The sequence below is a fragment of the Urocitellus parryii genome, chromosome 13, assembly GCF_045843805.1.
Source record: "Urocitellus parryii isolate mUroPar1 chromosome 13, mUroPar1.hap1, whole genome shotgun sequence".
Taxonomy (NCBI): Eukaryota; Metazoa; Chordata; class Mammalia; order Rodentia; family Sciuridae; genus Urocitellus; species Urocitellus parryii.
This window is the reverse complement of record NC_135543.1, coordinates 23,159,587-23,176,771: the sequence shown is the minus strand read 5'-3', so window position 1 is coordinate 23,176,771 and position 17,185 is coordinate 23,159,587. Positions and strand designations below refer to the sequence as shown.

The window sequence follows — 17,185 nt, the reverse complement described above, 5'->3', positions numbered from 1 at the left end:
TTAGCAATGCAAATTTTATCTTTATAATGAGATTATATATGGTTTTGTTATGGTTAACCTATTATAGAGATGCTATTGGTACGTTCTTAATTATATCTCTGCTGAAGTTACTTTTCCCCCTTATTTATTGCAGGAGTTGCAGGTGCTGGCCGGCTTTTTACTCCTGCTGTAATCAAAGCCATGGCCCGTATCAATGAAAGGCCTATAATATTTGCATTAAGTAATCCTACAACAAAGGCTGAGTGCACACCTGAAGAAGCGTATACACTTACAGAGGTATTAATAATGATTATATGAATTGGTTATGTTTTGTTTTCTCCATCCATTAACTTACTAATTACATATTCTTGCATGCTTCTTTTAGCAGTTTCACTGAAGATTATAATATACATCCATGGGTCATCAGGGTGATATAAATGACTTATATCAATTCTGGAAAACAGTTATATAACTCCTGTTTTAAGGCCCTTACATTGTTTGCACTATTGTTTTTCTCTGTACATTTTAAACCCAAAGGGCATTATTGTTTTTCTATGTAAATTTTTCATTTGGATTTGACCTGCACCTTAGTTTTTTCTGTCCTTATTCTTTCCTTCCTTCATGTCTGTGCTTCTGTCGAGGATCATTTTCTCCTACTAGAATAACTCCTTTCCTTAAGTGTGAGTCTGGTGAATTCTCTTGATAATTTTTTGCCTTCGTTTTTGACTTGTTACCAAACCCAGGTTTGGAGGCTCATCCACAGCAAAACCAATGTCTGAGAGATGACCATTAGGGGAAAAGAAAGGCTTTATTTGATGGCCAAGGAGTAGAGAAGTGGGAGCCCATGCTCACACCTCAGCTTCTCAATTACATGGATAATAATGTAGTTAGAGGCTAATAAAGGAGAGGAACATTCAAGTTTTTTCTGGAAATAGGTGAGGTTTTACAGGAACTCATGTACCACCTCTTTTCACTCCTTTCGTGGTCTGGTGTTTCCAATTATGAGGACTGGTGGGTCTCTTTAGCCTTGAAGTGGAGAGGAGAGAGACTGGGCAAGTCTAGGCCAAGTTAACCCTATATTATAGTTTTGGACAAAGCATTTCCCAGATGATTACCATGTCTACATGCAGTGCTAAGTAGAGTCTGACACAAAGGTTAAGGCAACAAAGGAGACAAATGTGGTATAAAGACAGATAGGCTGAGCCTTTTCATCTCATAGTAGTCACCTGTCACACATCTTTAGGCCCAAGAGAAGAGTCAGTATTTTTAGCAAAACTGGCCTCAAGTCCATGAAAAGTAACGTAGACAATCATTATCATAACCCACATGTCAGAGGTATTACTTAGAACAAAGCTAGTGGAATACTAACAATGTATTTTCCAGCCATGTGGCCTCCAAGTGAGTCATTCTTGTTAGCTAATAGCAAGTGAAGCTAGAGGGTTTATTTAATTTTTTTGTTTGTTTGTTACAAGGATATTTTTGTTCTGTATAGAAGCAAAAGTTGGTGGTTACATTATTTCAGCCTTTGAAGATAGTACTGTTTTCTGACTTCTGTTTTTCTTTTGATTCCTCATCTTGAGTTTTTAGCAGTTTTACAATAATGTATCTTTGTGTTTATTCCACTTAGAGATTATAGGGCTCCTGAATGTGTGGCTTGATATCTGGTTTTGTTTTGTTTTTCAGTTTCCTATGCTTTGGCCATAATCTCTCTCTCCTCTTATGGAACTCCAGTTGCACGATCAGACTTCACTGTATCTCCATTATCCCTTACATTGTTTTCTGTATATATCATCCTTTTTGCTCTGTGTTTCAGCCTGATGATTTTCTTTGGACCTTCTTCCTGTTTGCAGATTCTCTTTCCAGTTGTACTAGTTTTTTTTTTTAGGTTCTTAATTTTAATTATTGCATTATTTTCATTTGTAGACTTTCTGTTTCTTTTATAATTGATTAGTTTAATGACAGACTTAAAATCGCAGAAATTATCAGTTTATAGATTGTTTTCCTTCCCCATATTTTATGAAGCAATTATTTTTTACTCACTTCACCATCAGTGTTTATCTTTACTAGGTCATTTTTTTGAGTTAACTGATAGCTTCCTGTAACAAATTTTTATTTAAAATTGTTTTGAGATTTAGTACTTTCAAATTATTTGACATTGTCACAAGGTTATATCTCAATTACAAATACCTGCCTATATACCATTAAGACAGTTCTGTTTGGCTTTTTCCTCCCTAATGTTCTATACTTGTAATCTTCATAGCATAATCACTTCCTTTATTCTTGTAATTGATCTTTAAGTGGCTCTAGAAAGTGATTTTTTTTCCTTCCTTCTTTCCTCCCTTCCTTCCTTCCTTTCTGTTGAGGATTGAACTCAGGATCTTGCTTGTGTTAGGCAAGCATTCTATACTGATCTACACCTCCAGCCCCCCCAGAGAATGAATATAAGGGCTTTTCATTTTGGTGCTAGGGATTGAACTCAGGGGCACTTAAACTGAGCCACATCCCCAGCCCTATTTTGTGTTTTATTTAGAGACAGGGTCTCACTGAGTTGCTAAGAGCCTCACTGTTGCTGAGGCTGGCTTTGAACTTGTGATCCTCCTGACACAGCTCCCCAGCTGCTGGGAGCCACTGAGATTACAGGTGTGGGCCACCATACCTGGCCCATAAAGGCCTCTTTATAATGGTGTTCAGCAGTTATGATTGTTAGGTCATACCCTTGAGAATAAATAAAGTAATAAATCTGTGATAAAGTTGGGTAAAATAATTTCTTGAATATATATGAATTACAATTACAGGATTTTTTTTCTTCTTTTTTTTTTTTGGTGGTACTGGGGATTACACTGAATTACAATTGAAGGTTCTGATTATAGCAAATATCTCAATTTATGTAAGTCCACTTTTATTATGTCTCCTTTTTTTTTTCCCTTGGGTAAATAGTTTTTGTCATTTCATAAGCCTAGTTGTTTGTTTGTTTGTTTTTTATTGAGTGCTGGATAGTATGAGTGAAGAATTATAACAATCATTTGAGGGTCTGGATGACATTCTCTTCCTCCAGAGGGGCTTCATGTATCCTCTGGTGACTATTAGGATGGGGTACATCATCATAATCCAACCAGGATGCAGTCTAGGTGAGGCCTAGTCTGTTTCCAGTTTCTTCTTCCTCCAAATGTGTACCCCTTTGGGTATGGCTCCAAAGCCCTGGAGTATTTACCAGCAACCTTCATTCTTAGTGGTCCCTGAACTTCAGTTTTTCTGTGTCATCATGAAATTCCTGATATCTTTGTTACACAGGTAAAAGCCACAGTTTTTGCCTTTGAAATTACCAGTTGAGGGGAAAACATTTAATTACTGACCTTATGTCTTTTTCTTTTCCTTTTTTTTTTTTTATATATTGGGGATTTAACCAAGGATACTTTACCACTCAGCTACATCTCCAGCCCTTTTTATTGTTTATTTGTTTGTTTGTTTGTTTACTGGGATTGAACTCAGGGGCACTCGATCCCTGAGCCACATCCCCAGCCTTATTTGTATTTTATTTAGAGACAAGGTCTCACTGAGTTGCTTAACACCTCACTTTTGCTGAGGTTGACTTTGAACCATACTGCTGCCTCAGCCTCCTGATCCTCTGGGATGATGGGCATACGCCACCTTGCCCAGCTTGGCCTTGTATCTTGCTTTCCTCTTCTTTTGGGTGTTAAAAACCATCTCCCTTCCACCCCTAACACCACACTTTCACTATCTTGGTAATTTTTTTTAAAGAACGTTTTTAAAATATTAACAAAAAGAACATTTTTTTTTAAAGAGAGAGAGAGAATTTTTTAATATTTATTTTTTAGTTTTTGGTGGACACAACATCTTTGTTTTTATGTGGTGCTGAGGATCGAACCCAGCGCCCCATGCATGCCAGGCGAGCACGCTACTGCATGAGCCACATCCCCAGCCCAAAGAACATTTTTAAAAATACATTTACTTTAACCAAGTACAGTGATGCACACCTGTAATCCAGGCTACTTGGAAAGAATAGAAAAGGCTTTGGAATGTAGATCAATGGTAGAGCAACCCTGAGTTTAATCCTTAGTCCTGAAAAATGGACGGATATTTTTTTTTTAATTGTAACCTTAGAGAAAGTTAATATGAAGCAACCTAGAAGATTATTGTTAAAGCTGCACTTTCTCAGAACTTTCTGGACTTAATATTTGTGTCTTTACATCTTTACTATTCTGTTTTTTTCTCTGTGATGACATCCAATAAATACAATAATTATTGAAATTCATTCATGGGCTGGGGATGTGGCTCAATCGGTAGCGCGATTGAGCTCTCTCTCTCTCTCTCTCCTCTCTCACTCTCTCTTTAAAAAAAAAAAAAAAGAAATTCATTCATTCTTTTTTTTTTTTTTTGGCAGTGCTAGGAATTGAACCTAAAGTCTTGTGCATGAACAAGCACTCTACCACTGAACTATGTCCCCAGCCCTTTTTAAATTTTATATTGAGACAGAGGCTTACTAAATTGCCCAGTTTGTCCTCAAAGTTGGTGCTCATTCTGCCTCAGCCTTCCAAGTAGCTGGAATTAAGTGTACCCCATTGCATCTGGCACTTCCTCCTTTTTAAAAATTAATTGCATGGGGCACAGAGGCATGCACCTGTAATCTCAGCAACTCAGAGGCTGAAGTGGGAGGATCTGGAATTTGAAACCAGACTGGACAACAGAATGAGGCCCCATCTCTTTAAATAAAGAAAGAAAATCAGTTTCAGAATCATCATAGTTTTTAGAATCAGTCTCAGTGTACTGCCTGATCTTTTTGCTAAATATGGTATTACTTTTAGATTGATTGCCTATCCTATCCGCCAGGTTTTACATAAAATGGATAGTTTTTGTCCCTAAAATTAAACCTTAATCTTACATAATGACTTTTTGGTACATATATTCAATGTATTATGGGTTTGGCATTTCTAAAATGTAAAAAAAAAAAATTGAATGTATTGAGCAGTAGTAGTGTATTCTACTCTAGAATTTTTGAATAAATTTTATTGATAAAGTATACATTATTGGGATGAATATTAAAATTCCCAAGGGAGACTGGTTTGATATACTGCATTTCAGCAGGGGTTTTTTATTTTAGGGTCCTGGGGATTGAACCCAGGGGCACTTGACTATTGAGCCACATCCCCAGCCCTATTTTGTACATTATTTAGAGACGGAATCTCACTGAGTTGCTTAGTGCCTTAGCCTCCCTAGCCACTGGGATTACAGGCATGTGCAACCATGCCTGGGCATTTCAGCAGTTTTAAGATGCAAATTTTTTTTTGCAATTTTTATAACTTTGAAGTCATCCTGTCTCTTACCAAGAAATAGGAAGGCACTGACTCATAGTTTTAACTTTATGTGAATTCTTAGTGCTACATGAAATAATGGCAGAAGTTTCTATATGGTTGCAGTCAACTCTTGGTGTCCTGTTCAGTGGAGACATGTCTTAGTGTTACTCTAACACCCTCTGCTGCTCAGTGAGAAAAATACTTAAAATAAACAAACAAAAAAAAGCCCCAAATGTCTCATGTTTTAATGGCCATTTGTTCAAATTGGCCAGGTTGACTTCAGAATGAGAATGCTGTTATCATTAAGATCTGGCTATGTTTAAGCTCCATTTTGATTTCGGGGGAGGGAGAAGATAAAGGTGACCTGGGAGAAAATGTAGATTCCATTTAAGACATTCCTAAAATCTTTCTAAGTCTGCAAACTGACTGATATTGTGAAGGCATAACATTTTCCTGTAAAGTACTATATTGTATAATCCACTTAATAAGGCTATTAAAATTAATGGTGCCACAAAAATATTCTGTATATTTTAGTTTGGTAACATATGACCTAAGACATACAGTGACATTACTCATCAAAGAAATAAAACTTTTTTGCCACAGGTAGAGCTATGTTTAGGACAAGTAGAGGATTATAATAACTATCTGTAGAGTGAGTAGAAAAATTACATAGCTGTATGGAGTTGCAAATCCAAACTAGTCAGCTGGGCCACCATTACCATAGTGAACTTGCTTTCACACTTAAACTTTGTATCATTTTGAAATTGAAAACTGCAGCCTTGCACATGTTTAACATAAATTTGTGGACAAATTGCCTAGAGTCAAATTCTTGAATGTTAATGAATTCACTAGTGCCCAGATCTATTCTGAAGAATAATCATTATTCTTGATATAATATATATTTTCAAATCTGAGAAAAAGAAGATAAAGCAGTGTCCAAACACTTATTATAACTTGGTTGAATGTTCAGGTGTCATGGTAATTTGTCCATCCTTCTGAGTGGAGATATTTCAGTCTTCTGTAAATTATCTTTTAACCTATTGACCCGTGGCTTATTTTAGTTATTCCTGAGTATTACAAGATAGAGTATTCTGTTTGAGCACTATTGTTTTCTTCTTGTCTTTTTGAGAGGGAGGGAGAAGAAGGTGGGGATAGGGAATGATATGTAAAGGATTTTGTTATATAAATTAAATCTCCAGTATTTTCAATTATATAGGCATCTAATTCTTTTAGAAGTAATGAAGGTGCTAGTAACATTATATGCCATTATAGATCGAAGAACTAAATCAGATGACTACAAAATATGTGGAGACTTTAACAGATTATTTTTGGTTTTGTTTTTGTTTTGTTTTGTTGTGTCAGGGATTGAACCCAGGGGTGCTTAACCACTGAGCCACAGCTCCAGCCCTTTATTTTTTTTATTTTTGGAGAGATGGTCTTGCTCAGTTGCTTAGGGCCTCTCCAAGTTGCTGAGGGTAGCTTTGAACTTGGGATTCTCCTGCCTTAGCCTCCCAGGCTGCTGGGATAACAGGTGTGTGCCACTGTGCCCAGCCAGTATTTTCAATATCTTGTGTTTAGCAAAATATTTTCTTTAACAAGGTAAAATACCAGTTTTTTTCTGGAATCAGTGTGATTGTACAATGCTATTTTATAAATTGCCTGCTAGAGAGTATTATAGCATAATAGACTTGAGCTTTGGAGTTATAAAAAAATTCAAGTCAAGTTTAATTGCTGCAAATTTGATGTGTAACTTTTTTAAAAATATTTTTTAGTTATGCATAGACACAGTACCTTTATTTGGTTTATTTATTTATGTGGTGCTGAAGCCTAGTGCCTCACCTGTGCAAGGCAAGTGCTTTGCCATTGAGCCCCAGCCCCAGCCTTGATGTGTAACTTTTTACCAAGTATTTTATCAAGGGTTTTTGGGGGTTTTTTTAATAATCAGTGAAATGAAGATGATGGTAATTTCATAAGGTTTTCAGGAGAGCTAAGTTAACTGAATTAACATATAAAACACCTGGTACAGAACCCAAAACAGGAGATATACAGTAAATGGTAGTAAATTAATTGTGACATTTCCTCCTTCATTCACAATGTATATCCATCTTTATTGGGATTATATTTGTGGACCATTTACATTTTCATTTTTGTAAAGGAACTAGAAGTATCAGAATTTTTAAGTTTACTGTAATGGACATGTTTCAGGTTTATTTGAATGTAATACTATGCATAAAATAGTCCTTATCCTAATAAAAGGTTTTGTTATACAGTAAATGATGCTTTGTTGGCAGGTGATTTATTGGTCTGATTTACCAGAGGACTTAACTTTATATGAATTCACCTCAATTTTCTCATCCATGTAGAGGAACAAAGTTGAGATTATTTCATTTCATTTACAGGGAAGGTGTTTGTTTGCCAGTGGTAGTCCATTTGGGCCAGTGAAACTCCAAGATGGGCGAGTCTTTACACCAGGTCAAGGAAATAATGTATATATTTTCCCAGGTAAATGTCACCATTATTTATGTTACAAAGCAATACATTATTTTTGTTACAAAGCAATAAGGAATTACATAAAAATACTTCCTGAAATTTTTTGGAATAAACATTGGTGTTTGCAGAATTTTGTTACAAATGTATAGGGAAATTCAAGGAATTCAGTAACTTCCAATTTGCTCTCTTTCCCCTAAAAATTTGTTTATTCATATTAATCTTGTTTTTATTTTAGAAATAATATATAGTATGTGGTTCATAAAAATGCAAAGGAGCAAAGTGGTAGAAAATTGCTTAACCCTCTCTATGTCCCCCTAGTGTCTTCTTAACCACACTTGTCAGATAAAACTACCACCAGTGGTTGGTTCTGACTTTTTCTGGCAGTCACCATCAGGCCCACTCATCTCCTTTTATCACAGTTCTTGTAACTCAACTGTATGTTTGAACTTTCCACTACGAAATACAAGTAATAGCGCACACATGCCTTCTGATACCTTTCTTCATCCACCACTCAATTTGTCTTATTACTGTTTGTTTTCTTAAGTAGTTGCTTTTATCTTTATGTAACTTACTTAAAGAGCTTTTCAAGCTTTTGTTAGCAATTTGAGTTTTTATTAGCTTGCTAAATGAAAAAAATCTTGTTACTTTCTTTTTCTACTTTTCAGTTTTATTTGTCAATATTTCTACATTGTAGAGAATTTTTTTGATACATTGTATTCTTTTGTTTTCCATGCTTCCGCTATAGATTGTGAATATTCAAAATCAAAATTATAAAAACAAAAAAAACCCCATGATTATATAAATGTTATTCACCAGCTACAGTGTGGTTTGACAAATACACTAGAAGATATAGTTCTGTATCATTAATTTTTGATGTTCAGAATATTTCAAGTATTATCAAGTATAATGAATTTCTTCTTTTCTTCCTTGATCTTACTCAAGAGTAAACTATTCTGTCCCATCTTCTTTTTCTATTCTGTCTCCCTCGTGTTTCTGGATACATCTTTAAAGATTTTTTTTTTCTTTTTTTTTTTTTTTCCTAAAGAACGTATGAAATCTTCCTGAGGTTTTACAGATCTGAAATTATCTTTATTTTGTCTTCTCACTTGATGGTTTGGCTGGGTAAAGTCAAAGTCTTTGTCATCAGACCTTTGAAGACCATTCACTTTTTGTTAAGGTTAGTGTTGCTGATAAGAAATCTGATAAAAGGAATCACATCCCTTTATGCATAATAACTTTTTTCTCTCAGAGTCTTCACACTTTTCTCTTTATATTTCTGAAAGTTTACTAAAATGTATCTAGGTTGGGTTTATTCCCATTTAACTTTTTTTTCCCTTCCATTTCTTTCCTTCTAGAACTTCAGTTTTTTTCCTTACAAAGTTGACATTAGATCATGGGTAGAATCCTTTCTCTTCTGTCTTTGACTTCAAAATTTTATTTCCTGTTTTCATCTTTGCCATTTTATCTCATAACGTGGAAGGTTTCTGTGATATTTCCTCATTCATCAATGCCTGTTAAGTTTTTTTTGGCACTTCTAGTGTGGTTTTTTTTAAGTCTTTTTAAAGGAGATTGGAAACATAGTATAAATTTATTCATAACAACTTCAGTATATATTCAGAAAATTAAGTTTTTTAATTTGGAGTGGGGACGGTGAGTACCAGGGATTGAACTCAGAACCACACTTGCAGCCTGTTTTATATTTTATTTAGACACAGGGTCTCACTGAGTTGCTTAGTGCCTTGCTTTTGCCGAGGCTGGCTTTGAACTCGAGATTCCCCTGTCTCAGCCTCCCAGGCTGCTGGGATTATAGGTGAGCGCCACTGCGCCTGGCTAAATTTTTGAATTTTAAAACATGACCACCTCACTATTATCATACCAAAGGAATTAATAATAATTGCCCAATATGCTTAATAGCATATATTGTCAATTCATTCAGTTGAACAATTTTTTATTCCTTTAATATTTTCTTATTCCAGAATTAATTTAATAGTTTCTTTAAAAAAAAGTTTTAGATTTTCTTTCATCTCTTTCTTCCTTGCAATATTCTATCCTTTGTGCTGTTCCCCTCCCCATAAATTTATGATTATCCTTAGTTGTCAGTTTCTTTTTAAGAATGACTATATTGAGCAGTACAGGGATTTGGCATGAATTCCTTTGCACTTTTGTCTTCCTTCCCCTGTGGGTCTTACCCTTAGCAGCTGACAGCAGGCTCCCATTAAGATGCAGGTAGATGCAAAGCACATAATAGCACACCTTAGACAAGCATGTTATTACTATTGTCACAATAAGGATGTATTTAGCCAATAAGTATGCCAGTGCTTTTATGTAGAACATTCTTCCAGTATAGTTATTGTTGTCTCTTGATACCTGGCAACTGTAATAGAAACTCCCATCATTGATGATGTTTTTGTAGAACTTGATAATGTTCGAAATCAACCTCTTCTATCTAGTAGTGTTTCTTTTTTTGTTTGTTGGTACTGAGGATTGAACCCAGGGGCACTCAACCACTGAGCCACATCCTCAGATCTTTTTATATTTTATTTAGAGACAGGGTCTTGCTAAGTTGCAAAGGGTGTCTTTGAACTCATGATCCTCATGCCTTAGCCTCCTGAGCCACTGGATTATAGGCGTGCCCCACCTTGCCCAGCTTCAGTAATATTTCTATGGTATAAATGCATGAGGAAATGGGAAGGGAACACATCTCTGCTTATTTTACTAAAACTACTTTAATATCATATTTGACTAGTAAGGAGTTTGGTAGTTGATTACTTTTTATTCAACATTTTAAAGTTCTAACTTTATTGTGTTGGGGTTGTAGCTCAGTAGTAAAGTGCTTACCTCAGACATGTGAGGCACTGGGTTTTAGCCTTAGCACCACATAAAATAAAATAAAGTTATTATGTCCATATACAACTAAAAAATATTTTTTTAAATTCTAACTTTATTAATAAAAATTATTAGCACCACAAATGTGAACATGAAAAATGACCTGGCAGTGGAGATAAAAATGGCCTTTAAACAGGAAGATTGTCTCAGAGTCTGTATGTAAAGCAACTAAAAACTTAAGGCTCTGATTGTTTTGGAATTACTTGTAATAACTGTATGAAATTTTAAAAACAAAACAACCTTAAAAGGGTCAATAGGCTAATCAGACATTGGCTCTAATAAAATGTTTTCCAGATCAAAATTCAGGAAAGAACCCTTCCCTCTCCAGTCTGAAACCCAAAAGGACTGTACTTTGGAATGGGGTTATGGTTTGCAGTGGCAGTGGGTGATCTAGAAAACCTCAAGCCTTTGTTCTGGACTGCCAGTGCCAGCAAGGGCCCAACAGAAGCAAACAAACCTTCTCTGAAATAACAGTATTCTAAGTCTTCAGATTATTTTTCTAAAGATAATGAGACACATAAAGAGACATGACAACACAAGCCAAAGCCAGCAGAGACCACAAGAAAAACAGACCTGCTAAAATTCTACATATAAGACAAGTGCTAAGAAACCAAAATGCTTATTAAGTTTATAGAGATAAAGCCAAGCTCGAAAACCTCAGCCAAAAACTACTGAATTCTAGAATTCAAAAATAACAATAAGAACTGAATTGTAAATGAGGCTTATAGCAGAATAGACCAAAGAGAATTGGTCAACTCAGAAACTATCTGAGAAGAGACAATAGAGAACAAAGCACAAAGACAGAAAGGAAAATACAAAAAAATAGGTAAGAGATATATCTTTAATGTTGTATTTTTAACTGAAGTCCTAGAAGAAAGTGAGAATAAAGCAGAGTCAACATTTGCAGGCCTTTGGCCAAGAAGTTCTTGGAACTGGTAAATGACAGTAGTCAAGAAGCTCATTGAAACCTACGCAGGATAGGTTTTAAAAATCTACTCAGGAACCTCATTGTGAGATTTCAGAAAAATCACAACAAGGAGAAAATATGAAAGCAACCAGATCAAAAATATTTCTTTCAAAGGAACAACTCTTAGGCTGACATTGGACTCCTTAACAATATGCCGAAAGGCAGTGGGATTATATGTTTATTTTACTTTTAGGAAATACTTGCCAACCTAGATCATCACAGTGAAAATCTTGGAAGAAGTAAGGCAAAATGAAGACATTTCAGAAAACAGAATTCACCACCTACACACTTGTATGAAAGGAAGGGAAATATTGTTCCTTAGGCAATAGTAAAATCCCAAATAGAAGCTTAAAGATGAAGGAAAGAATGAAAAGCAAAAGTTGTGAATATGCATGTAAAACAAAACCAGTATTGTGTACAGAGAGCTCAACTGTAACCACATGGTATTTAGAAAACTACATGGATATAAAATAACAAGAATGCTTTTAGGTTAAATAGAATTAAACTATTATGAGGGACTTGCATTCTCTGGCAGAAAAATTAAAATTAATATGGAATTTTGATTACTTATGGACATGTTCTAAATTTTAGGATAACCACTCAAAAACTAGAAAAAAACTTAAAATTTATGATAAATTAAAATTTATTAGGGGGTAAAACAATATTATTAAACAACCCAGAAAAAGGAATATATACTGGACTTGGCAAATATAGGAAGACAGTAGATTTAATCCCAAACATTTAAATATCTACATGATGGGGCTGGGGTTGTGGCTCAGTGGCAGAGCACTTGCCTAGCACGTGTGAGGCACTGGGTTTAATTCTCAGTACCATATACAAATAAATAAAATAAAGGTCCATCAACAACTAAAAAATACTTTTAAAAAGATACTTTAAAAAATATACATGAATCATATGCTTTACTTTAAAAATATATGTACCAGGCTGGTGTTGTGGCTTAATGGTAGAGTGCTTGCCTAGCAAGTGTGAGATGTTCACCAGTTCCACTGGGTTCAATTCTCAGCAGCACATAAAAATAAATAAATAAATACAGATATTGTGTCCATCTACAACTAAAAAGTTTGAGATATATACATATATATATATATATATATATATATATATACACACACACACACACACACACACACAGATACGTATGTGTGGTAGGCTCCATTAAAATAAGGCAGCTGCTAATTATGTGATCCTCTTTTTTTCCCTTGGTAGTTGAATGAATGTTCTTCCCATCTCTGCAATGATGATGGCATATTATTGGAATAAATAAAACAGTACCTAAAATGGGAGTCACCAGATACAGCTGAGAACAGAGGTGTCAATCTTCTAATTCTTCAGTAGGATGATTGAAAGCCACATCATTCTACAGCTGTGCTCAGAGAGGGTGACACTGTTGTGCTCATATGTACCACTCCAAACATTAGAAATGTTCAGATTTCTAGTCATTAAAGGAAAATAAGAAACCAGAGCAGATAAGCAAAAAAGGGCATATTGGAGACAAAAAAGGACTGTGATAAGAGGTGGAAAGTTTTTTCTAACTTTCAATATTGTCATGGAGACAAAAAGATTATGTTCCAAAACAAGCTCTTAAAAAAAAGTATGTGAGCAGAAAGATTAGAGAAGATGTTAAGAAAGTCACCTCAAAATAGAGCAAAGGACAAGACATGGGAAATAAAGATAATTAAAGGGTTAGTCCAGGAAGTAATGAGAAACTCTAGGATAAGAGAACAGAAAGATCAGGAAGGGGGCTTCAAAGACTTCATGAACATTTCCTCAAACAGAAAGACTCAGGTTTTCAGGTCGGAATGGCTTAGCACTGAGTATTCACCATGGTGGGCAAAAGTGTACCTCAAGGCAGTGTTATAAAATTGAAGAACAGAGGTACAAAAGCAAAGATCCTATATGTTTCTAGAGATGAAAAAAAAAAAAAGGGTCTGGAACCATGTTGACACTGGACTTGTCACCAACACAGGAAGTCAGGAGATATTGGAATGATACCTCACAATTCTAAGAGAATTATTTCTAAACAAAATTCCAAACCTAGATAATGAAATAAGTGGAAAGAAGTAGACAAGCATGCACATTTTCAGAAATGCAAGTTTCAAAAAATGTATCCCTCATACACTGTTTTTCGGAAAACCCATGGAAAGTATGCCCTGAAAGAGTTTTTAAAAATAAATAAATAAAACACTAGGAAGATAGGAAATGGTCCCAAAAGCAAAGAGAATCCCCATGCTGATACCAGGGTTTCCAGGATGACCGACAGTTCCCCATCTGGAATGGAGAACAACCTGACCAGACTATAGAGCTTCAGCAGATGTTTATGCTAGAGTATGAAATTAGAGAATATACAAGGGAGCCAGAATAGATTTTTTTCAGTTGGGGGAGAGTTGCAGGATGAAATTAGGTACTGAAAAGTCAAAATAATGGGGAAAACAGAACAATAATTAACTTCAGGGGAAACAGAACTTTATACAGAAGAGCAAAAGTAATCATGATACAGCATTTGGATGTGAACAGTGCCTATGAAGTCATGATGACATAAATTTTTTTAAATACTTTTATTGTTGAAGGACCTTTATTTTATTTATTTATTTATTTATTTATAAATATAAATGAGAATCAAACCCAGTGCCCCACACATGCTAGGCAAGCACTCTACCATTGAGCTACAACCCCAGCCCCATAATGACATAAATTTTGAGGGTCGATTAAACCAAACTTGTGCTTGTTATATTGGGAAGAAGGGAAAAGGTTGAAAATATGGGGAGAGCTAGATATTTGCTTCCCAGAAAGAAACAATAATATCTAGAACCCCCAAATAAGAAGAAATATAAGCAATTTATTTAAGGGTGAGAGAAATATTAAAATAATGAATTGAAAGTAGTTCCTTTTCTTGAGCAAGAAGTGGAGGGCTAGAGGTAGACTGGAAATTGGTGTTTTTTGTAATGAATATTGATGGATTACATGCATTTGTAATTTTGGTGAACTTAAAAATTAAATTGAGAAGCCGTTTATTTCTAAAATAACATCCTTAAGCAAATAACAATTGTAAGTTAACAGGAATCATTTGGTTTGATTTTTAGCTCAGATTTTTGTTTTTTCTTGAGGGTTGTTTGGGATGGGAGTAAATTACTGCTTCTGTACTTTGTTATAGGAATTTGGCCCCTTTCGTAATTTGAAAAGTGACCTTACTAAATAAAGTACTCAAAATTTCTTTCAGGTGTGGCTTTAGCTGTTATTCTCTGTCAAACTCGACATATCAGTGATAATGTTTTCCTAGAAGCTGCAAAGGTAAGTTTAAAATGTTTATCTTATAAAAGAATAATTATAAAGATGAATGGGTCTTAAAATAGAGAATGGTTTAACTCTGCCCTATTAATGAAAGGGAAGTTACCACCCATGGCTTTTTTTATTTGCCTGTCTACTTTTAAACATTTGGTTGTAAACTATGAATTCTTTCATATTTATGATGTTTAAAACTTCTGCGTGCATGCGTGTGTGTGTGTGTGTGTGTGTGTGTGAGAGAGAGAGAGAGAGAGAGAGAATATAAAGGTTCCATGACAGACAATATAGATATAAATATATAAATATCTTAGTATTTTTATTTATGTTTTAGTTACAGTTGGATACAATATCTTTAATTAATTAATTTATTTTTATGTGGATCAAACCCAGGGCCTTGCTCATGCTAGGCAAGTGCTCTACTGCAGAGCCACAACTCTAGCCCCTCTCCGTATTTTTAATGGAGATAGTTTATTTGGAATTCTGGCTACTGGACTTTGCAATAGAAATTCTGAAGAAATCACATTAATACAAATACTGATGTCTATTTTCTTAGTAGATATTGTAATTTTGCCAGGCTTTCTATGTATTGGGTAGAATGCATCAAAAAAAATCTGTTTTATTTCTTGTATAAACAGTTTTTTTTTTTTTAAGAGAGTGAGAGAGGAGAGAGAGAGAGAATTTTTTTTTTTAATATTTATTTTCTAGTTCTCGGTGGACACAACATCTTTGTTGGTATGTGGTGCTGAGGATCAAACCCCAGCCGCACGCATGCCAGGCAAGCATGCTACCGCTTGAGCCACATCCCCAGCCCAACAGTTTTAATTTCTGTAGAGGTTTATGTATTCCTGCAAAAAAATAAGAATTTTGTTACCTATGCTTTTCTCTTTCTCCACTGATTTTTTTCATTTTAATAGATCTTTCTGTTATTTAAACTAACAGAAGTAAAATTATGCTTTTCTTTACAGGCACTGACAAGTCAATTGACAGATGAAGAGTTAGCTCAGGGGAGACTTTACCCACCACTTGCTAATATTCAAGAAGTTTCTATTAACATTGCTATTAAAGTAAGTAATTTATACCTCTTCATAAATTTTTTTAATTTTTTTTTTGTAGTTGTAGATGGACAGAATGTCTTTATTTTATTTATTTTTATGAGATGCTAAGGATTGAACCCAGTGCCTTACACATGCTAGGCAAGCGCTTTACCACTGAGCTACACTCCAGCCCCTCTTCATAAATTTTAATGACATTTTCTTGTATGAGTAATATTATTTTGTTAGAGATAATTCAAAACATGGAGAAGGATGCAAAGAAATTTTTCATATTTTTTATTACCAAAATATAATATACATTATTATTTTAGAGGTTTTTTTTGCCTTCTAGTCTTTCTTTCTTTCTTTGTAAGCACATACATTCATACATACATGCATATAATCACCTGTGTCTATTTTTAATAATTGATTTCTAACTGTACTTTCCCATTTAATATAAACTTTTCTGTGTAAGTCAATAAATAGTCTTATGTGTGGTCACTAATACTGATTGGTATCCTCTTATTATTGTATTATAATGTTTAATCATCTTTATTTTTGAATATTTAAGCATTTTTAGTTTCTTATTGTTAGTAATAAGGCTGTTCTGAACATCCTTATAGGTAAATCTTTATGTGAATTCATGATTTTTTTTTTTTTTTTTTTTTTTTTTGTGGTGCTGAGAATCAGACCCAGGGCCTCATGTAAGCTAGGCAAGCACTCTGCCATTTAGCCACATCCCCATCCTGTGATGGCTTTTGGATGAATTCTAATCTTAAGAATAAATCATATTAACATGCTTAAGATTTCTAATATTCATTGTCAAATGTTTCTTCAGAGGAAAAAGTACTAATTTACATTGAACTATTAGATATGAGTGTATCTTTCTTTATTTGGAGTTTTGGGGTAGGGGCAGTACTGAGAATTGAACCCAGGGTCCTGTCCCCATCCCTTTTTTCATGAGACAGGGTTTCACAAAGTTGCCCAGACTAGACTCAACCTCTGGAATACCTAGGATTCTCAATCAATATCTCTTTCTAAAATTCTTTTTAAAAAGCTTTTCAGTATAATTTTCTTTTCTTCATCTGAATATAACATATAGCGTATTCTTTTCTAAATATTTTTAAATTTTTGTTATTCTGTATAAAAATGTTTTTTCCTATATATATTTTTTCTCACTGATTATTTCTTATATAGAGGAAAGGAATGAATACTTG

At 34.5% G+C, this 17,185-nt stretch overlaps 1 protein-coding gene across 1 annotated transcript in view; it reads left to right on the top strand.

Annotated features, from left to right (window-relative positions):
- Me2 (malic enzyme 2) overlaps positions 1–17,185 on the top strand; it is a 65,384-nt gene that overhangs the window by 36,204 nt on the left and 11,995 nt on the right. The window contains exons 12-15 of the mRNA XM_026393794.2: positions 134–276; positions 7,691–7,793; positions 14,873–14,943; positions 15,903–16,001. Coding sequence (XP_026249579.1) covers positions 134–276; positions 7,691–7,793; positions 14,873–14,943; positions 15,903–16,001 — 416 coding nt within the window. The remainder of the gene's footprint in view (positions 1–133; positions 277–7,690; positions 7,794–14,872; positions 14,944–15,902; positions 16,002–17,185) is intronic.